Source organism: Podarcis liolepis (genome assembly GCF_965112155.1).
Source record: "Podarcis liolepis genome assembly, chromosome: 17".
NCBI classification, from domain to species: Eukaryota; Metazoa; Chordata; class Lepidosauria; order Squamata; family Lacertidae; genus Podarcis; species Podarcis liolepis.
In genome coordinates this window covers 25,117,648-25,139,961 of record NC_139571.1, presented here as the reverse complement: position 1 = coordinate 25,139,961, position 22,314 = coordinate 25,117,648, and the positions used below count along the sequence as shown (strand labels likewise).

General features: G+C 41.1%; 1 protein-coding gene across 50 annotated transcripts in view; it reads left to right on the top strand.

The window, feature by feature from the left end:
* The window catches only part of MPDZ (multiple PDZ domain crumbs cell polarity complex component), a 125,559-nt gene that overhangs the window by 61,519 nt on the left and 41,726 nt on the right, over positions 1–22,314 (top strand). For 21 of the 50 annotated variants that reach the window (XM_083482122.1, XM_083482119.1, XM_083482116.1 and 18 more), the window contains exons 14-23: positions 1,962–2,104; positions 2,609–2,755; positions 5,837–6,025; positions 8,030–8,239; positions 9,616–9,732; positions 11,170–11,331; positions 14,868–15,134; positions 16,001–16,124; positions 17,514–17,712; positions 20,034–20,075. In XM_083482122.1, coding sequence (XP_083338248.1) covers positions 1,962–2,104; positions 2,609–2,755; positions 5,837–6,025; positions 8,030–8,239; positions 9,616–9,732; positions 11,170–11,331; positions 14,868–15,134; positions 16,001–16,124; positions 17,514–17,712; positions 20,034–20,075 — 1,600 coding nt within the window. The remainder of the gene's footprint in view (positions 1–1,961; positions 2,105–2,608; positions 2,756–5,836; positions 6,026–8,029; positions 8,240–9,615; positions 9,733–11,169; positions 11,332–14,867; positions 15,135–16,000; positions 16,125–17,513; positions 17,713–20,033; positions 20,076–22,314) is intronic. The other 29 variants (XM_083482143.1, XM_083482141.1, XM_083482138.1 and 26 more) reach the window with 3 other exon arrangements.

Below are 22,314 nucleotides of genomic sequence, written 5' to 3'. Positions count from 1 at the left end.
CCTGAAGTGTGCCTTGAAAAATTTATATATAGTGAAATGAATTAGTGTCTGCTTTCATTCATTTTGAGGTGGCCACTAAGCTACAGTGAAGTGAAGCAACCCTTATTTTCAGATCACTTTCAGATGCTATGCCCTTACAGTGGTACCTTGGTTTACGAATTTAATCCGTTCCGGAAGTCTGTTCTTAAACCAAAGCGTGCTTTCCCATAGCAGTGGGGGACTCAATTTACAAATAGAACACACTCAACAGGAAGAGGAACATGTTCTTATTCCAAGGCAAAGTTCACAAACCAAAACACCCACTTCTGGGTTTGCAGCATTCTTAATCCAAGTTGTTCATCAACTAAGTTGTTCTTAAACTAAGCTACCACTGCATTCCCATTGGTTTTTTTTGCAAGGATGGTATGTGTACATGAAGTAGCTCTTACCTGCTCTGGAAGTAAGGGGAAAGGTAGGAGATGAAACCCAGTTATTTTTAGTTTACTAATTATTGTTATTTACATTATAGAATTAATTGACATGATTATAAATTATATATAAGTGAACTAAGAAACTCGGTAAAACATGAGTGATTTGCCATTTCATTTTGAAATTCAGGACAACACTTTTTTTGCGATCTGTTGCGCTGCTTTTTGCACTGCGTCCAATCCTCATATGATTACAACTGACAACAGAGCATCATCCCAACTTTCTGGGCAGCATTTGCTTATTGATGTTATTACACACTGGGCAGTGCTATAGCAAAAGTACTGCACCCATATCGCTGCTTTTGGGGGATGAAAACATTGTGGCTTGTTAGTCAATCCACCCCATTACATCATATGGTGCTCATCATACAACAGCCTTCAAAGTAAAACCTTGCTCTTTAAACTTCTTTGCATGTAGTTATTATTTCAAATGAAGGGCTTTTCAAAGGACCACCTTTTCTCATGTGGTTCTGCTCACCCACTGGATCACTCTGGCATCACGGATATGGTTCACAAGGATGCAGAACAAAGCCATTTATGTTATAGCACTCCCCTCTCACAAAATCCAATTGTCTGATGGTTAAAATGGTGTTGTTTCCTGTTTTTGGACTGGTCTGATTTCTGCCCCCTCCCACGATTCTCTTACATTGGTTGTTGATTCTCCATTTTTTATTATGCATTTCTCTCATGCTTAACTAGTCAGTTAAGCTATTTATTTTGCTGTTCATTTATGGCTGGTTGATGAGCAGGGAACAGTGTAGTACATTTCCTGTGATCTGTATCATCCAAAGGAGCGATACAGTTGCCTGAGCACACATGGCACTCTGGGGTGGCGGCGGTATTTTAAATATAATTCAGGGTCACAGTCAGAGCTACAGTTCTCAATCACTGACTAGCACAGCTGTTCCTCCACCTGGGATTTAGGGAGCCAGAGGGGATTATATTGCCAGGTGTGCATCCGGTCCATGCTTGACTGCTCCCAGAGGGTGACAGCAGCATGTACCGAATCTGGAATCCAGGGCTTTTTTACGTTGCGTGGAAACACTTCCGTTTTAGAGCACTGTATTTTGCTACCCATTGTCCCTGTGGCACCCATGGAAGCTGACTTCTTGTGTAACGGGAGGTGCAATTCCTTTGATTGTAGCATTTGTTTCATTTATTTGTGGCTTTCTCCGGCCGCCTTTCATCTCTGGGGCAGCTGTAGCTCCCCAGCATCTGTTCCCCTTTGCAAAGGAGAATGGGACGTTACGGCTGGCTGCCCCCTTTCAGCTGACATTGCGATTCCATCTTGTCTTGATGTGAGAAATCCATGGGCATGGATGATGTTTGAAAGAAGTGAGCTTGTAGCTTAGAAAGTAGAGCATCTGTGGCAGAATGTTAGGGTTGCTGCTTTTAAATCTACTGTCCCTTTTGTCCGTGGGTCCGAGTGCAATTTTGAGAACAACTAATCCTTCAGTGTTCTGAAGAGCCATTGTGTTCCTTCTTTCTAGGTAGCTCACGTGAACAAGTTTAGTGAAAGCAGTGGACTTGGGATCAGCTTAGAAGCTACAGTGGGACATCATTTCATCCGATCTGTTTTGCCAGAAGGGCCAGTTGGACGATGTGGCAAGCTGTTCAGTGGAGATGAATTACTAGAAGTATGAAATAATTTCTGCTTTACTTCCCATCCTTCCTTAAAGGCGGTTCTGCTGAGGATTTCCAGTATTCGTAGATACTAGCATACTTTACCATATGAAATTCCTGCATGAAAATTGTATGGATAAATCCTGCATTGGCTAATTGTATGCATCAATTTGTAATGGTGCACAATACACTGTAATTTTTGTGTGTGGTGTAAACCCACTTCATATGAATGGAAGTTGTGCAGATCTGCACTCTTGAGCAAGCCCTGCCTCATTCAGCAGCATTTTGAGGATGAAAAGTTCCCAAAGGATTGTTGATAATAGTAAAAACGGATGTGGCTTTCAGAAACCCTTTCCAGCTGACATTTGAATTTGTGTTACCTGCTTCCTGTATTGTGCCTGCAATTCTTGCAGGGCATTGTGTTTTGTGTCATTCTGGTGCACTGTGCATCTTACAAATTTCATTTTAAATATATATATATATATATTTCTGTATAATATTTTGTCTTCTGTTGGCAGGTAAATGGAATATCTTTGCTTGGAGAAAATCACAAGGATGTAGTAAATATTTTAAAAGACCTGCCCATCAAAGTAACAATGGTGTGTTGCCGTGCAGCTCCACCTATTAGTCAGTTGTTAATGGATGAATCTCAGATGATGGAACAGGTAAATCAAAGCAAAGGTGTGGGTCTTGTATGTGTAGGATGCTGTGAAGAAAGTGTGTGATCACTTGACTCTACGCAAGGCTGTTTCAGCCTCTCTTACCCCTGTGGCAAATGGAGACAACCAGAAAATCTTTACAGACACTCTTTCTCTCTCTCCCTCTTCCCATTATACCTTGCTCATTCTGAAATAAAGAGCTTTATTTCAGGCATTGCCAATGTTTCTGGGCCTCTGGGCACACTTGGGATATTGAGGAAGTGCCACTAGAGCCAGCCACAAAATGGTTGCTGTGGGGTATGTGGCATAAAACAAAATGGCTGCCGTATTGAAAAAGAGCAGAAAAAAGGGACAGAACACAAAATGATGTGAGCATTCCCTCCCTGCCCCAATCCTCCCCCCTACCAAATAAAAATATCAGTGGGGGGAAAAGGCACATCAGTCACTACCACATTCACTCGCGGAGAAAAGCCCTTTGTTCTTCTCTATTCTGAACAGAAGGAAAGGTGGATGTCCAAATCTGGCATCTAAAGACATGTTAGCATGTTTAAGGGGGCATAGAATTAGTGTAAACAAATCAAATAGGAAGAGCAAAGGATGTATTGTGCATTGCAGATTTTTGAGAGGGCATTTGCAGAAACCTTTTGTGGGTGCCATAGGAGGTATTGGTGGGTGCACACAGGGACCAGTTTGGCAACTCTCGCTTAACTATATAGCAGGACCTTAGCAGTCTTTCTTCTTGGCTGCGTGAATGTGGGATCTTGTTGTAAGGACATACAACAATAGGCCTTGCATGCAAGTTAGTTGCAGGCTTGTCACTTCCTTGCAAGCACATACATTCACTTGAACGAACAACAGAACAGTTTTATCCCACTACAGTGGTACCTCGGGTTACATACGCTTCAGGTTACATATGCTTCAGGTTATAGACTCCGCTAACCCAGAAATAGTGCTTCAGGTTAAGAACTTTGCTTCAGGATGAGAACAGAAATCGTGCTCTGGCGGTGCAGCGGCAGTGGGAGGCCCCATTAACCTAAAGTGGTGCTTCAGGTTAAGAACAGTTTCAGGTTAAGAACGGACCTCCGGAACGAATTAAGTACTTAACCCGAGAGCCTCAATTTGTGTGAGCTGTCTGTTTTACTGATAAAACACCATAGTTGAGACTTGAAAAATTTCGCTTCTCCGACTTCAACGAAATATTCATTTCTTATCAGATAACACCAATGGCAGTTTATAAGATGAGGCAGGACAATCCAGAGGGACGGGAAGCCCACATCTGCAGCAATGGGTGGCTGTTGGAAGCAGCTGAGTCAGGAGCAAGGCACACAACACCATGCAAAGCATTTGGGGCACTCCCTCCCCTGGCTGCCTTCAACAGATGCCCTTTTGGCTTGCCTTTCTGTGGTGCCTTTTACTTCTTAACACTTTCCATTCTGTCTTTCATCACTATTCAGAGGAGAGATAGTTGGTATATGAACGCAGACCTGATGTAGAAGGGAAATTAAATCAGAAAAGTGTGGATGAATGAAATATATAATATGTATATAGTATATATATGGTACAGCCGGTCCGATCCAGTGACTGGAATGTTAGATAATATTTCCACCTACAAAGCCTGGTTTAAATCCCTACTTTAGATTCTCAAAGTGGCTTTGGCCATATTAGTACAGTGGTGCCCCACAAGACGAATGCCTCACAAGACGAAAAACTCGCTAGACGAAAGGGTTTTGTGGTTTTTGAGCTGCTTCGCAAGACGAATTTCCCTATGGGCTTGCTTCGCAAGACGAAAACGTCTTGCAAGTTTGTTTCCTTTTTCTTAACACCATTAATACAGTTGCGACTTGACTTCGAGGAACAACTCATAGAACGCGGTGTGGTAGCCTTTTTTGAGGTTTTTGGTGATTTTTGAAGCTTTTCCAAAACTTTTCCGACACTGTGCTTTGCAAGACGAAAAATTCGCCAGACGAAAAAACTTGCGGAACGAATTAATTTCGTCTTGCGAAGCACCACTGTATGGTTACTTAGAGGACAAGTAAAAAATGTCTCCTCCCACAAAGCCATAAAATCGTTTTAGTTCTTTATCCTGGGTGGGGGTGGGGGGGTGGGGACAAGATGTTGGCATTCAAGAAATGCAAGCCCAAAGTCCTTTAGATACACAGAAAAAGTTGCATAGTTGTTTTTTACAATGAAGCAATTACCGCATAGGGATTTTGTGAAGGGAGCAGGCTAGAGGTAGCTTACCATTTTGTCAAGCCGAAGTTCTGTGTAAACAACTCATTATTAAGAATATAGGAAGGTTTGTTAGAGCTGCAAAGCAGTGTGGACACAAATACAGTGGTACCTCGGGTTAAGTACTTAATTCGTTCCGGAGGTCCGAACTTAACCTGAAACTGTTCTTAACCTGAAGCACCACTTTAGCTAATGGGGCCTCCTGCTGCTGCCGGGCCACCGGAGCACGATTTCTGTTCTCATCCTGAAGCAAAGTTCTTAACCTGAGGCACTATTTCTGGGTTAGCTGAGTCTGTAACCTGAAGCGTATGTAACCCGAGGTACCACTGTATACAGTTAGAAGCAAAATTAAAATACGGGGATGTTATTGATGTGGCTTTAGAGTGGCTTCAGATGTTTTGAATGTGGAGAGAATAGAGTAGCGGTTCTCAACCTGTGGGTCCCCAGATGTTGTTGAACTACAACTCCCATCATCCCTGAGCTCTGGCCTTGCTAGCTAGGGGTGATGGAAGTTGTAGTTCAACAACATCTGGGGACCCAAGGTTGAGAAAGGCTGGAATAGAGAGTTCAAATGGCTTCCCTGTTCTCTGTATGTTTGTACCATCTGAAGTGGATCTTGCACTTGTCTCTCAGCTTGTCTCTGCCATCTAAGCTTCTGTATTTGACCACTTCGGATGTTATAAAGATGCATGGGGAATAAGAAAAGCAAATCAGTCATGCTTGCCATTCTCCCATCTCTCTATGTCCAGAGTTCCTTTTAGTCTCTTGTTATATGTGTATCTACTTGGAATCGAGTTTCAATAAAAATTGTAGGATTTTCAGTTTTATTTATGGAAGCGAATCTCTTTCATTTTGCAGTCTGTTATTGATCTTGCTGGACTCCTTGGCTCTTCAGAGACAGAGGATGCCAACTTGGGCATGGATAATATGGGCCAGAGTGCAGATGAGGTTCAAGGATCTTCTTTGGCAATGTGGGAGACAAACATACAGCAAATTGAGCTAGAGAAAGGGAGCATGGGACTTGGATTTAGCATATTAGATTACCAGGTAATGTCCAAACTACTTATTTTGCAGAATGGGAGTACTTACTGAGGGGAATTCTGCCCCTTTAAGCAATGTAATGTCAATTACCAGGCCTTTTCAAACTCTGCTGTCAAATGTGCTACATTAAGTAAACAAATTTGTCAAACTAATTCTATGGAGCACCATTCATTTTGTGGGACTTCAGTCTAATTCTATGGCACAGTGATCTCTGCAGCAGGTCAACTTGCATAAAGTCTTTTCCTATGATTCAGGAAGAATCTACACATTGCATAACAATAAAAGCAGTTAACATTTATTAAGATGATTATGCAAAATTGTTGGCGTGAGTCTCCACAAATTAGAAACACTGGTTTGATTTTCAACTCTGATGTGGTCGTTCCTCTGGTACAGACATGTACCTGGGCATTTATGTCTGATTCTGTTTCTTTTAGAAATATTATTATTTTTATCAGTGGCTGGACATTTTATACCAATTATATCAATTTTTCTCCTTTCAGCTGAATGTGCATATTCCCAGCCATTGATAAAAATAACAAGACCTACAAAGTCTTGCACAAGACCTACAAAGCTGGAGAGGAGTGTGAAACAGATATGCTTGCTAACAGTGAAATTGCTTTGCCTAATGCTGCAGAGCTTGATTAGTAAAAGTCTGAAAATGTAAACATTCATAAAAGAATTGGACTGTGCCACATTAGTGGGGAATTGCTTTCACATTAAAACTCTTGTACTTGGAATGCTATTCCACTAGAGAGGCATTTAAGTCGGGTTTCTACCCTAGTGTTCTAGCTTTCCACGTGCTAGGACTTTCCGAATTGCGGGAAGGATTTGAATCTGCAGTCCCCACTGCATTCCGAAGGGGCAGAATCCTGTTTTATTAAAGAAGTTCAATAATCTCCTGATAATCACAAGCTGTTATATCGCACAGTGTGATCTCCCAGTGTTACGTAGCCTGATTTCATGTTGGGCCTGGATAAAATATTCAGATTGAATATATACAAGAATGTGATCTCTACAAATGTAGGAATTAAATATTGGGTCTTGGAGGGCGTGAGTGCTCCCTCTCCTCTTCAGTGCCCCAGTAGACTGGCAGTTTTTGGTATGCCACAACTCTCGTAAGATGTTTAAATAGTGAAACTTTCTATTCCTCGTGAGGTAAATGGAGCTTGGGGAGGGGGGGATATCCAACTAATCAATGACCTAAAATCCATTAATCTCAGTGGGTCTTCTCTGAGTGTAACTATCATTGGATAGCTCCCATTGGCTTGGATTCCTGGACTATTGAAGAAGCCAGTGTAACATTTTTGTCTAGATTGATAAAGGAGATTTGGCGTTATTTTATTCATAATATGCTTCTTTTATTTTCATTAAGGAATAAAGCGCTTCCTGAAATGTGTATTCTCCAGTGCTTTTACATAAACATGTTAGGGATCAAAGAATACTCCCTTGGTTCTTCTGACATAATTTGAGTCGGCATAAACAAATATGCTTAATTATAGGGAAGCACATAGCCATTAGAAGTCTTTCAGCTGATCACTGCCTGAAACTCTCAGGTTTTAGTTTTAGATTTTTACATAAAGATATTCCATATGCCCATGCCTAACACAAAAGAGGAGAATATAGCAGTGTGGGCACTATTTATATTATTTGATGGAGCCTCTTATTTGCTGTAGCACAAAGCACAATCGAAATAATCTAGTGCAGGCATAGGCAAACTCGGCCCTCCAGATGTTTTGGGACTACAACTCCCATGATCCCTAGCTAAAGGGACCAGTGGTCAGGGATGATGGAAATTGTAGTCCCAAAACATCTGGAGGGCCGAGTTTGCTTATGCCTGATCTAATGCCTGCTTGCAGCTGCTATGTAAATGCAGACATCTCTCATGAAAGTGGGGGTTCACCATTCACTGGGTTGGAGCTGGGTCATCTGCACCTTGAAAAGAAGTATAAAAGCTTGCACGGGCTCCTGATTTATTGAGAATATGTTTCCCCCACTTTCCTCTTTAAAAAGGACCCTGTGGATCCTGCGAATACGGTGATTGTGATCCGCTCTCTAGTCTCTGGGGGGGTGGCCGAACAAGATGGCCGGCTTCTCCCCGGAGACAGACTTATGTACGTGAATGACATCAACTTGGAAAATGGCAGCCTGGAGGAAGCTGTGCAAGCACTGAAAGGAGCGCCGATGGGAGCGGTTAGGATAGGAGTCGCAAAGCCGTTGCCTGTAAGGAACTTAAATCTTACACATTTTGTTTGGGGTTTCCTATTTTGCCAAGAAACCATACAGGTTGCCTGTTCGCAAATGCATGTGTTTCGTTTATTGACCCAGCAGCTGACGACACTCACTGTGGATGTGTGAACTAATCTCATTTTGTTTTAAAGTGATGTAAAAAAAAAAAAATCTGTCTGTGGAGTTTCATCCATAAAGGTCATTTCACACATGTGTAAGTGATGTGGCTTTGGCTGCCGTCAAGTGATAAGCATACGCCTGTGAACCTGCCCACAGTGTGTCTGATTGCAAAAATAAATAAATAAAACAATAGCAATCTGAAGTGTATCTGAAAAAGCGTGCATGAACATGAAAGCTTATACCAGAACAAACTTAGTTGGTCTATAACTGCTACTGGATTTTTTATATTTTTTATTTTCATTTCAATAGCAATCTGTACTTCAGAGTCACCAGGGCTTCATATTCATCATTTACTTCAGATTCATCATTTACCATATTTTTTGCTCTATAAAAAGTAAGGGGAAATGTGTGTGCGTCTTATGGAGTGAATGCAGGCTGCGCAGCTATCCCAGAAGCCAGAACAGCAAGAGGGATTGCTGCTTTCACTGCGCAGCGATCCCTCTTGCTGTTCTGGCTTCTGAGATTCAGAATATTTTTTTTCTTGTTTCCCTCCTCCAAAAACTAGGTGCGTCTTGTGGTCTGGTGCGTCTTATAGAGCAAAAAATATGGTACTTCAGATTCATCATTTACTCAATAGCATCTTGTTTTGACCCTAGCCATGGAGTTTGTTTTGGGAATAGCATACATTGGGCATAGTAATGGGAAGAGGAGCGGCCATCCTGGTTTTACAGAAAATTCAAGAATTTGTTTAAAGCTGGTTTTCTTTCTTCCTAACCTCAAACACAGCGTTCTTGACTTCAATGCTCTTAAGTTCAATGGAGCTTATTGATGAACATTTGTGTTTAGATTCTGAGAGTAAGTGGGACTGAAGTCTGTGGGACAAAATAGGTTTAAATCCAATCTGTTAGGCTCAGCCACATTGGTAATCGGGCTCTTTTGGTAAATATAGCGAAGTAAATATAAATCATCAGGGCTGAGAAAACATTCCAAATTCCCAGGTGCCGGGACTGGAGTATCAGATACTACCGCTGTGCACAGCTAAAATATTATTTCAAACCCATGGGCATTTCATTCTTCAGTGCTTTTCCTAGCCTTGTAAACCATTACACCTGCTCAGGGCTATAAGAATAACCTTCAGTACTCTCTCTCTCTCGGAGGCTCCCATTCATTCCCCTTTCTAAAAATTCCTTCACGCTGCATGTCGTGAACATTAGCCACTATCCATCTCAAGAGCTTCATTCTCTCTGTAGCTTTCACCAGAAGAGGGCTATGTTTCTGCTAAGGAAGATTCCTTTTTCTACACTGCCCAGTCCTTTGAGGAGGAAGGGCCAGCTGATTCAGCCCTCTTCCATGCTGAGCTGGCTCTGGTTAGTGGCCACTTCCTTTCCATGATAATGTGTTAAAACCCTTTTGATCTTATGCTTTCATACCAAACAAAATTTTGTCTAGCGTCAATGGAGAAACAGCCTTGACATTGTAATGTAAAGACGTATTTTAAAATGCTTGCTTAACTTCTTTTTTTTTTAAGGACTTAAGAAGGTTGTTTTATTGGGTCGAGATGCTGATATCCAAATACACACACACACAAACAAAAAACCCACAGAAGCAAACGCACAGTCATGAGAAAAAGAAATTACACCCTCTTTGATTTTACATATCAGGACATAATAACAATAATCTGTTCCTTAGCAGGTCATAGAATTAGGTAAATACAACCTCAGGCAAACAGCAACACCTATTATGCCGTGTCATGATTTATTTAACGGGGAAAAAGCAAAATGGAGAAGCCACATGTGGAAAAACTAAAAAACGAGACAGTAACACGGACTGGATTTCAAAAAATAAATTCCATGTTTGCACATTATCCTGTTTTAAGAGTCGTACATCGATACAGGAAAAGGAAATTAAGGCTGCTGTCCTATGCTCTTCTGTAGGAGTAGTTAGTAGACTCACAGGTATTTGTTTCTGGGTAGAAACACAAGATTGGGGGTCAACCACTTATACAAAACAAGTGGTATTGACAAGAATGAGTTAAGGGGAGGTGCATACCCCATTACAAAGCGAGGTTTTTGCTGCTGTTTTTCAGGTCATGCTATATCGTCGCCACACAGTTTATTTAGAAGCTTGATGGATTCTTAGTTGGCTGTAACTTCCATTGTTCAAGCAAACTAATCACTTTTAAGTTTCAGTAGGAAGTTTTAATGCATGCACTTGTGATATCACATAAGTGCAGGATTTGTAACATCCTGGATATGTTTTTATTGGGCATTAAAAGATTAGTGAAAAGTGTGCTAGCTTTGAAGTTGGACAATGTGTATATATATCCTATTATTTCAAATAAAATGAGAGATTTGGTAGGCAACTTTTGTATCATGAAGGTAATTTAATTTTTTAAAATGGACCTTTTTAGACAAACTTAAGCAGTGCACCACATTCTTAAATTCAACAATGGGACAGCATATCAGATTTTTTTCCCCCAGAGGTAGAAAATTATAGGAAATCATTCCCCCCCGCCCCAGCATCAAACATCATCTGTTTATCACTTGATGTACTTGCAAATTCAGATCTAAATAATATTCTCAGATAACACTGGTGTATCATTGAATTTGAGGATATGGAGACATTGGTGAAAATGTAAATGGGCTCATTGTGTGTCCAAAAGATTTTGTATGTTGGAAATCAAAAAGAAAACTAAAACAAGGCATGGTAGCTAAGAAGTATTCATCCACAGATGCAAATGTTTGGGGCTTATGTGATACGAATGCAGCAGATAGCCGGACTGATTAAATTGCCTTTGCTGTTAGGTGGATTCAAGTGAGGCAGATCTAGTGGAGGAATCCACCTTCGAATCGCACTATTCCCCAGACAATGATGGTACATTCCAGTCTTCAGTTTCAGCTCTGCATGGCAGCGCCTGTGCCGATGACCTGAAGTATAACCTCTCACTACCCTCTTCAACTCCCAAGGTAAAAAGAAAAATATGTATCATTTTATTGATTGCTGTGAAGCCCCACTGAATGTGAAGATGTTTGCGTTTGGCTTCTGTATTGGATGTAGCAATGACTAATGTTGCCCCGGTTGGTTCCATCTGCTCGTAGGTTTGTTATTAGATTAAAGAGCAATTTCATTTAGGTAGTGTTGACTGAACACCTTTCAGACTTTTGGAGACCAAATGCATTTTGTGCTATATGAGGAGGACAACATCGATTTCTTAAAAAAAGAAGAATGGTTTCAATGAATTTTAATAATACTGTGGGATATTTTCAAAAAGGTTAATGTAGAGTAACGAATTATTGCTCAAAAAATAACATTTCCACCATATAAGACACTGTTCATTTTCTCCGTATCTTTAATCGTAGTCAGTTAGTTACTATATCCCTTTAGTAAATGTGATGTTGCAGTTAGGCAAAAATTAAATCAACAGCAAAATAGCATCAACATGTTGACATTCAATTTAACCATAAAGAACAAGATATTTTAAAAATGTTTTGATCCCATACCCAATCCTGTTCTTTAGCATGATGGCATCTTTTACATTTTCTTCCCTGTGTTAAGATTTCCCCCTCTTCCATTTCTTGGCAACCTGTTAATTTTTTTCGCCTAAGCTTGAATAATTTCCTGTGTTTTTTTTAAATACTCATGGTAGTTCTGGCATCATCATCGCCGGTGATGTCGATCCATTTTCTTGGTTGGTTTGCAGTGTATATTCCTGAAAAAAGGAGTTGCTCATCTTTCACACCTGAGGTTCACCAGCTGGCTGTATCCCTTCTGGAATGTATTTCAGTCTTACTGGCCATGGGGCCGACAGCCGGAGTTTATCTCATAATGGAATTTCCTAATCCACAACAGAATGTACCTTTGCTGTGCCAATGAGACAGATTGCATTGTTTAACTTGGTAATTGTTACTTAAAGGGATTAGACAGAGAGCATGCTGGGAAATGTACGTTCTGCAACACATCTGGTCTTACAGAAGACATCACATTGGTGTTCCCAAAGACTCTCTTTCTGTCTCTGTATCTTCTTTTACATCTACCAGATGCAATCCTATATATGTCTTCTCAGAAGTAAGTCCTGTTGAGTTCAATGGGGCTTACTCCCAGGTAAGTCCTTATAAGACTGCAACCCGAGAGTAAAATGCTAACATTAAAGCTTGGTAGCAATTCATGTTTCACTTTGCCCAGATGAAAATAGCCACACAGAAAGCAATTCAATATACCATTTCAACTGAGCCAGTGACCTCTCTTCATACAGGGAGAGGTAATAATAATAATAATAATAATAATAATAATAATAATAATTATTATTATTATTTATTATTTTTACCCCTCCCATCTGGCTGAGTTTCCCTAGCCACATTGGGTGGCTTCCAACAAAATATTAAAATACCCTTCTAGAAGCAGAGGGACATGTGAAGTAGGGAATATCCACCTAAAAAAAACAAAACATTTTCATCCTTAGAAGAGCACAGGAAGCCCACACATGCAGACCTCGAAATCATAGATCTAAAGCTTGGAATACAGGCAGTTGCAACTCCAAATGACAGACACATTGGAGTTTCAGTACAGTCATCATTCTGAAGGGGGGGAGTTATCTCAAATTTTACTTTTTTTGGAGCCTTTCTTCATACTTGCAGAATGAAGCTTTTTGGGTAATTTATCTTAGATATAGTAGTTTAAGAGGAACATTAAAGCACTGATGGGTTAAGAAACGAGCGTGACATTAACTCCCTTATTGATAGACGTGCATTCAAATAAGGCTTCATTAGGAGCAGAGTCGTAGGGTTGTATCAAGAACAGCCCCAGTGAAATTACTCTTTTGCAGTGGCAGATCAGGTCCATTTCTTGGTGGGGCCGGGTTGCGGTCCAGCCACCTAGCCACTCCTCTCAGTGTCAGGGCAGTACGGGATCACGTGTCATGCTAGGGGAGACCCCGGCTACATCAGGTTGCCAGGTGGCCAATCAGGTTGGGGGGGCGTGCACTAGTGGAGGTGGAAGAGTGGATATTGCCCCAGATTTTTAGCTGTATACATGTTCAGGGTCAGAACAGTAGGTGCTGTTCAGGAATGCTGATGCCGCCTGAAATGTCTCATGCTCCTTATGAGTTTGTCAGTGCAGTTTGGTATCGTGTCTACTTGAAAATGTGCTGCCCTGAGCTTACTCCCAGGAAACTGGATAGTAAGGTTGTATCCTTAGGGTGGTATTCAACTAGGTTTACTCAGAGTTGACGCATTGAAATTAATGACCACGGCAAAGTTAGGTCTATGAATTTCAGTAGGTCTATTTGGAGTAAAATCTGGTTGAATACCCTTGGGTGCTCTTGCCTGGAAGCAAGCCCCACTGAATACAGTGAGATATACTTCTGAGTAAACATGTGTCGGTTTTGCTCTGATGGGCTGTAATTCTATGCACACTAACTTGGGGGTAGGTCTCATGGAACTGTGTGAACTTAACTTCTGAGTAGATGAGCAGAGATTTTAGTTCTATCTTGGTAATTGGAAAAGCATTTGTTCTTGTTGTTTAGTCGTTTAGTCATGTCCAACTCTTCGTGACCCCATGGACCAGAGCATGCCAGGCACTCCTGTCTTCTACTGCCTCCTGCAGTTTGGTCAAACTCATGTTGGTAGCTTCGAGAACACCTGTCCTCTGTCGTCCCCTTCTCCTTGTGCCCTCAATCTTTCCCAACATCAGGGTCTTTTCCAGGGAGTCTTCTCTTCTCATGAGGTGGCCAAAGTATTGGAGCCTCAGCTTCACGATCTGTCCTTCCAGTGAGCACTCAGGGCTGATTTCCTCAAGAATGGAGAGGTTTGATCTTCTTGCAGTCCATGGGACTCTCAAGAGTCTCCACCAGCACCATAATTCAAAAGCATCAATTCTTCAGCGATCAGCCTTCTTTATGGTCCAGCTCTCACTTCCATACATCACTACTGGAAAAACCATATACTATACGGACCTTTGTTGGCAAGGTGATGTCTCTGCTTTTTAAGATGCTGTCTAGGTTTGTCATTGCTTTTCTCCCAAGAAGCAGGAGTCTTTTAATGTCGTGACTGCTGTCACCATCTGCAGTGATCATGGAGCCCAAGAAAGTAAAATCTCTCACTGCCTCCATTTCTTCCCCTTCTATTTTCCAGGAGGTGATGCAAAAGCATTTAGTCTTTGATGAATTCACTTTCAAGAGATGGGCAGAACAGTAACATTGTTATTGTTTAGTTGTTTAGTCGTGTCCGACTCTTCGTGACCCCATGGACCAGAGCATGCTAGGCACTCCTGTCTTCCACTACCTCTCGGAGTTTTGTCAAATTCATGTTGGTAGCTTCGAGAACACTGTCCAACCATCTCGTCCTCTGTCGTTCCCTTCTCCTTCTGCCCTCAATCTTTCCCAACATCAGGGTCTTTTCCAGGGAGTCTTCTCTTCTCAAACAATAACATACCAAACTGTTATTCAAAAAGAAAACCTCTAAAAGTCAAATAAACTTTTAAAATCTTTTCTTTTTTTTAATAATAGGCTGTTTGCAAAGAAAGTTCAAATGCCTCAGTTGGTTACCATTTACCGGACCAAAACCTGTACACCATGGATCTAATGCAAAGGGGAGCAGAGAGCAGATCTTCTGCAGATGTATGTGTGGAACAGTCTGCTGGGAGCACAAGAAAGGATCCAGTAACACATTCGCCTAAGAAACAAGCTGAACATGAAAGCACTGGAACTTGGACAGCTGAAGCCTCACACAATGCAAATTTAACTTCTAGATTGAACCCTGATGCTACTGGGAAAGTAAGTGTTTCATTGCGTATGTTTGTGCAGTAAAGCCAGTATTTCACAAAACAGAACTGATAGCCTTCCGGATATTACTGAGCTTACGAACTCCCTTAATAACTCTGCCAGCCTTGATAGCCTGGATGAACTGTGGAATAACAGGCTCCCCCTACAACATGGTATACCTCCCAGGTGTCCTTCCGGCAGTGCAGGCTCCTCTTGTTCAGGGAGCACCAAAGACAACTGAAGTGGCTGGCTTTGTTGTAAAGATGGCAATTTTGGTGATCAATTTATGGCCTAGGCCTGTTTCAAAGGGTTGCGCTACTACTGTGTCAGCATAGCATCCGTTCTGTAAAACTGTTCTGAGTGATAGTAAGTAAGGGCTAAGTTTGCAGAGAGCTCCAAAGTGAAAGGGTGCAGGGATACAAAGGGTTTCTCTCTCTCTCGTTCTTCTAGGTCAGGCTGATTTGCAGCACAAGCACGCAGCAGGAGCTTGTTCTTGGACAGAGCAGGAAGACTTTGGCATAAAATCAGGCTTATACTCCTGCCTACCTCTCCAACACTCTGCTGCTGCTGCTGCTGCTGCTGCTTGCACTGAAGAAGATAGTTTGCTTTATTGCCTTGCCTTGTTGCCAAGGAACTTGCATAAATGCTGATGTTTTAGCAGTAAACCATCGCGTTACTTCTTTTTTATCCTTTTAGCACAGTCATATTAATTTGAAGGGAAAGAAGAGTTCTGTAAGCAAATTAGGAATTACACATTTTCTTATTACGTGAATGCCTAGCAGATTGCAAACCATCTGTAATTGGCAAATCACACGGAATCCAATAAGGCTCTCCAGTTACTTGTCTCTATAAACTGACACTGTTTTTCTTCTTATCAGGATCACGTACTCTTGATGGAAAATAACAGCTTAACGCATGCTGGGAGGTATTCTGCAACCCTAAATACAAACAAAAACAAGTTTGAGAAGACGATTACTATTGCAAAGGGCAATTCAAGTTTAGGTAGTGTATCTGTATCACCTTTTCTGCCGTTGTAATCTCTGCCTACTTGCTCCCCAAATAGAACTGTGTAATGGTATGAAAAACAACAACAGACAAACCCATTGAGAGTGTGGCTGCTGTGTAGGCAATCTGTATCTTTTCAGGTCATGCTGCTGTCTCCAGGAATATGTTTTTCTCAGGAGAGTAGGAAGATATTTCAACACAGGTGTTTTGTTTTGTTTTGCTAATTGGGTGGAATTCCTTCTATTGTTTTGCTCACGATATGGCATGAGGTTTAACGTGAGTCAATAATATCAAACCGACCTACGTAATTCTAGTAATTAGTGGTGAGCTGGGAAACATATGGCCCTTAAGGTGTTTTTGGCTTTCAGCTCCTATCATCCCTAGTTGTGAGAAATTATGGGAAACGTGGTCCAACAAGATCTTTCCAAAGCGTTTGACATTGGGCTATTGGAATTAGTTAATAGAATTTTTTGCCTGCATCTTTTAGCGAATACTTCAGCTAAGAGTTGTTGCAATCATGACACTGAGTAAAGCCTCACAAGACTGTCTAATCTTCTACAGAGGATGAACGAACAACAGTACATTGAGACTGCAGTCCTATATATACTGTTACTTGGAAGCAAATCCCGTTTATTTAAAATATTTATATCCTGCCCTTCATTACAAGATTTCCCTGTGGGGAACAATAAAACTCATTCTAAAACCACAAAGCCATTAAACAGATGCAAGAGTGGGTCAGATTGCAATTAGCATCAGTTATAAAACTATAGAGCAACATCTATAAAAATCTCAAGCTGAGCACTTAACAGTTTCCAAATGCTTGAGTAAATAACTATGTCTTGATCTGATGCCGAACTGAGAGGTGATGGGTGTTCCACAACTGGGGCACAACCCCAGTGAAGCTTCTCAAGCCCTTGCATAGTGTATAACTCCTGGAAGCTGGACCATTTAAATCAAAGGGACTTCATTCTGAATAGGATTACACTGTAAAAATAGCCATTCCTCAATATTTCAGTGTGATGTTCAGAATGCAGTTTGTGCTAGACAGCTGTCAAGAAACAGAAGTCATGGTCACGCTCGCAGCTTTGTATAAATGTAAATATCAGCATCTTTTCCCATAATGATTCTGTAAAAACTGCCTTATCATAATATTAGCAAATTTCACATGGGGTTTTATTTTTTATTCTGAGTGGGTGGGTGAGTGGGGAGGTTGTAGGTGGTGGTTTGCTTCTATGGATGCATATCTGCTATCGGCAAAAACACCTATGTATAAGGTTTAAGTTGACTGTTTTTGGGGTCTTCTCATAGGCTGGAATTTGCTACCATATTACATGTATTATTGGCTGCAAATTTATCTTCTTTATTTTCTTCTACTTCTTCTTTAAGGGATGACAGTAAGTTCCAATAAAGATGGCTCTGGAATGATAGTCCGCAGCATTATCCATGGGGGCTCCATAAGTCGTGATGGGCGCATTGGTGTTGGGGACTGCATTCTGTCTGTCAATGAGGAACCTACCACTAATTTAACCAATGCACAGGCACGAGCTATGCTGCGGAGACATTCCCTCGTTGGACCAGATATAAAGTATGTAGAGTTAATTGGTGCAAGAACAATGTCTGGTCTATTTATTTATTTATTATCTTTAAAAATAATCTCGAAGGACATCACATTCCACACTTACCTTGAAGTTATGTTCCAAATTCAAGATTTAAATGGCTAGAACAGGCACCCCCAAACTTGGCCCTCCAGATGTTTTGGGACTACAATTCCCATCATCCCTGACCACTGGTCCTGTTAGCTAGGGATGATGGGAGTTGTAGTCCCAGAACATCTGGAGGGCTGAGTTTGGGGGTGCCTGGGCTAGAATAGCTCGAAATTGCCAGTGTGAGTCCAGGAAGAAAATGCAAGATTGTGATTCCCGGCATGGCCTGCTCTGACCCAAGTTTACAGCTTTTAATGAGCATCCTTAAGATTTAAGTCTGATTTAAATCTGCCAGTCCTCCCTGGGGTACATTTCTTCCTTTACTCCCACTCCGGGATCCCTTCAGATTCAACCTGTTAGGTGGGTTTGACATAAACATTTTATGTTCTCTTGCTGATTAATGACAGCATCAGATTGCCTTCCTTACATGGGCAAGAAGGGCTTGCTGGTTTTCCTTCACCCTCACAAGGCAACAAGTGTCCCAGCCCCCCCCCCCTTTTGCACAAGCAGATTCATCCAGCTTCTAGCAGATGCAAGCATGTTCCCATGGGACCCAAGTTATGCAATGTCTTTCTGAGTGGAGAGAGCTGTGCCCCGTTATATTGTGCTGTGTGACTTCATGCTTGGTGCAAGAAGAGCCTCTCAGCTCCTTGCTATTTGATGGGGAGAAAACTTGGATTGCACACCTCCTGCGACTGAAGACCTTTGCTCAGGAAGATAAGCTAGGGGAAATGTTGGAATTTTTATAAGGGAAGTTTACTCTCTGTTTGCCAAAGTTTCTTTTCTTTGAGAAAAATCTCGGTAGTGAAAAAGTGGCTAATTACAGAAACTATGACACATGGCATTAAGACAGAAGAATAATGTTTTAAAGTATAACTCTCAGTACATCTTTGACAAATATCAGGAAAACGGTTTATCTTGTTTCTACATTTGTATTTCACACATGTAGACTTAGAGGCAGGGTAGCTTGTTACTTGAAAGAGGCACAAAAATCTAAAGCCTAGAAATAAAATGCAGTTAATTGAAATAGTTTGCCGCCTGCTTACTCTTTGAATACAACAGCAACAGGTGCATTATCTTTACTGTATATTAGGTGTTCAGAGACAAGATGCTTTCAGGTAACCCAGGTCATTTACAACAAACTGGTGTAACCTATAACTTCCTGAATCTATTACAGTGGTACCTCGGGTTAAGTCCTTAACTTGTTCCGGAACTCCGTTCTTAACCTGAAACTGTTCTTAACCTGAAGCACCACTTTAGCTAATGGGGCCTCCTGCTGCCGCTGCGCCACCGGAGCACAATTTCTGTTCTCATCCTGAAGCAAAGTTCTTAACCTGAAGCACTATTTCTGGGTTAGCAGAGTCTGTAACCTGAAGCATATTTAACCTGAAGTGTATGTAACCCGAGGTACCACTGTAGTGGTATCATTGTCATTTGCTTAAATTGCATGTATGTAGTAAAAGGTAAATGACCCCTGGATGGTTAAGTCCAGTCAATGGCGGATGGTAAATGCATGTTGTAGGCCGTTTATGAATAGAAAAAAAATCCTCTTTACACACTGAGGTGAGCACAACTCGCTTCCTAATAAGGGTCCTTAGCTTTCTATCGTATCCAGTCAGAAGCAGACCGAAAGTTCAGTTCCTCTGGGCATGCCTGTCTTATCTATCTATCTATCATCTATCATCTATCATCTATCTATCTATCTATCTATCTATCTATCTATCTATCTATCTATCTATATCTATCCAAACATGTACATTTTTTTCTAAGCAGACAAGCAGATGTGTGGCCTCGCTTCTCACTCCACCTTACAATAATTTCTGTAATAATATCTAGGGCTTTGCTTTTTAGCAGCAGTCGTAACAGCTGCTTGTAACATCTGCCAGATAATTACCGAGCTGATTCAGAATTCACCTGCCTTCACCGAACGTGTGGAGATGAATCTCTGATCAAGGAAATAAAAGATTGATTGCGGTTCCATTTTTCATGCTTGTTAATAATCACCGCTATACACTCCCAATAAAGAGCAGATGCTTTCTGTTGGGAGGTGTGGATAGAATGGAGGTGGAAAGGGGAGAAGAGGAGAGAGAATAGGAGTGCACACTTTTAATGGCGCGTGTGCGCATCTTGCATTCAGCACAAGTCACTGACATTTGTTAACACCATTGTAAAAAGATGCTGCGTCGTATGCTTCACATTCTAGATCTTCTCCAACACCTGCTGATGATCAGGCCCCCTTTTATGTGTGAGTATCGGTGATTTAAAAGCTCATTATAGCTCTGTGTTGCAACTTGTCTGTTAAACCATTCATGCTTTCATAACACCCAAAGTAGCTGGGATATATCCAGATATAGGTACAGCATTATGTACGCAGACTTACATGGCTGCCTTCATCCAATTAGTCTGTTACTAGAATTGACAAGTTGATTCATTACCCAATTACATTACAGTATACTGGCATTTTTGGAGGTATTTAATAAAGATAACTTTTTTTGGTCTTCTTAAATAGCACAGTAAAATAAGATATCGTGGGGGGGGGATTCATCTTCAAAGGGGAGAGGTCCGTTTATGAGAGGGAGTTTGATTGTTCACAGTTTTCCTTTACTAGATAAGTCAGCCTGCCAACTGACAAGTATTAACCAGTGGCACGGGGCAGAGTATTTTTCTGGACTAAAACAGAAGACACATTTCATCCTATGCTTAAAAAGTTAAACATGCATATATTTACTCACATAGTTTCGGGGGGGGGGTATTTAAGTGTAATTTATTCTCTTCTCAACCGCTGGATAGCTGCATTAGTACATACAACCCCCGTTTTTGGTGTGACAGATTTGTGTGCGATCGCACACACGTGCACAGGGCAGAACCTGGAAGTGACATGGAAACGTCATAAAAGATGTCACTTAGGGTGCGAAATGGGTGCAGTGTTGGAACGGGGTATTTGAATTGCACACGATTTCACACAAGCGTGCAATGACCCGGAACGCAACCCCTGTGCAAATTGGGGGTTGCCTGTACTGCTTTTAGTTTCAGCCCCCTACATTCCACTTTGCCCAGTCAGGACTCAGGTATAGGATTTTGTTTTCTGAAAAACAATGATGCTTTTCTAGTCATCTGTGACACAGCTTCATCTGGGATTCCCAGTGCATCCTTGTTCCTCTCCTTGTGATGATGTATTGGCAGGGAAATACAGAATCATTGCTCGGAGTCTTTCCTATTCTGATAGGCATAGAGAGCGGTTTGATACATGCAATACGCAGCATAATTCAGTTCATGTGCATTCAGAAGTTAAGTCCCTTTGAATTCAGTAGGACATACTCCTAGGTAATTGTGTATATAGGATTACAGTTATAATGGCTTGGTTTTGCAAAACACACTTCAGCAATTGTTATAGCACAGGACTGTGCTCCTTCTCACTGCATTTATGCATTCAATCTGATTATATACTGTGGTTTTTCAGCGTTGCTATACAACTGTGTATCGCAACACTAGTAAAGATACCTGAACACTCTTTCCCGAGGTGTTAGTTACTGATACAATCATGGATGTACTGATATCTGGATTAATCTCACTGTCATATTTTCTGTGACACTAATGTTTTACTCTCTCCACTGTGTAACCAAAAGACTCTAGTTGCCAAGCCTGTTGACTGTATTGTAAATTGTCCTGAATGTGATCACAGATTTCTTTATTTGGTATACTTCCTATCATAGTATGTACAGAAGGCTTTTTTTGTGTGGCTATAGAATCAAGCATGCAGTTGATTCCTTTTAGTATTGCATGCTGCCTCACGTTTACACCCCTTTCCTCTGACTTCATTTAGCGCAGGTTATGATTCATTTATTTTTGCTTACTTTCTGAGTGCCAAACTGATGTGTAGTCAGTTTAGTCCTTTCCAGCTTCAGTTTTTCAGCCTTTCCTGCCAATTATGGAATCTAAAGTGGATGGGCTTGTGAGCCATCTCTCCTTTTACCAGATCCTTCTTCTGAAATTGTCTTTCAACCAAAAAGAATGCTGTAAAACTACCCAATTCTACTCTCATTTTCCATCTAATCTAAAGATTTGAAGTTGTGACATCTGCTGGAATTTTTTTGCTGAATGAATGAATGAAGTTTCCCCTGCTCTGGAGGGAAATGTTCTTCTCTCTATATATAGTGCTAGATTTTTTTATTTATTTATCCATGTGATTTATTTATCAGTGTGATACCATTTTCATCTCTAACGTTACCATAGCTTTATTCACTTTTGCCTCTAGTTACAATCATGTGTTTTGTTGCATTTAACAGTTTAAAAGAATCATGTTACCTCCATAATACCTCCATCTCTCGAGACTTTATGACCACTACTACTTATTTCTCTCTAAAATGAGCACTTTAAAGGGATAACCTTCAAAACAACAAGGCTGCATTTTAGCCAGAATGGATGTCTGCAAACGGCAGGGGTAATTTCATCGCAGTCAAGTTGATATGGTTGATATATTGATT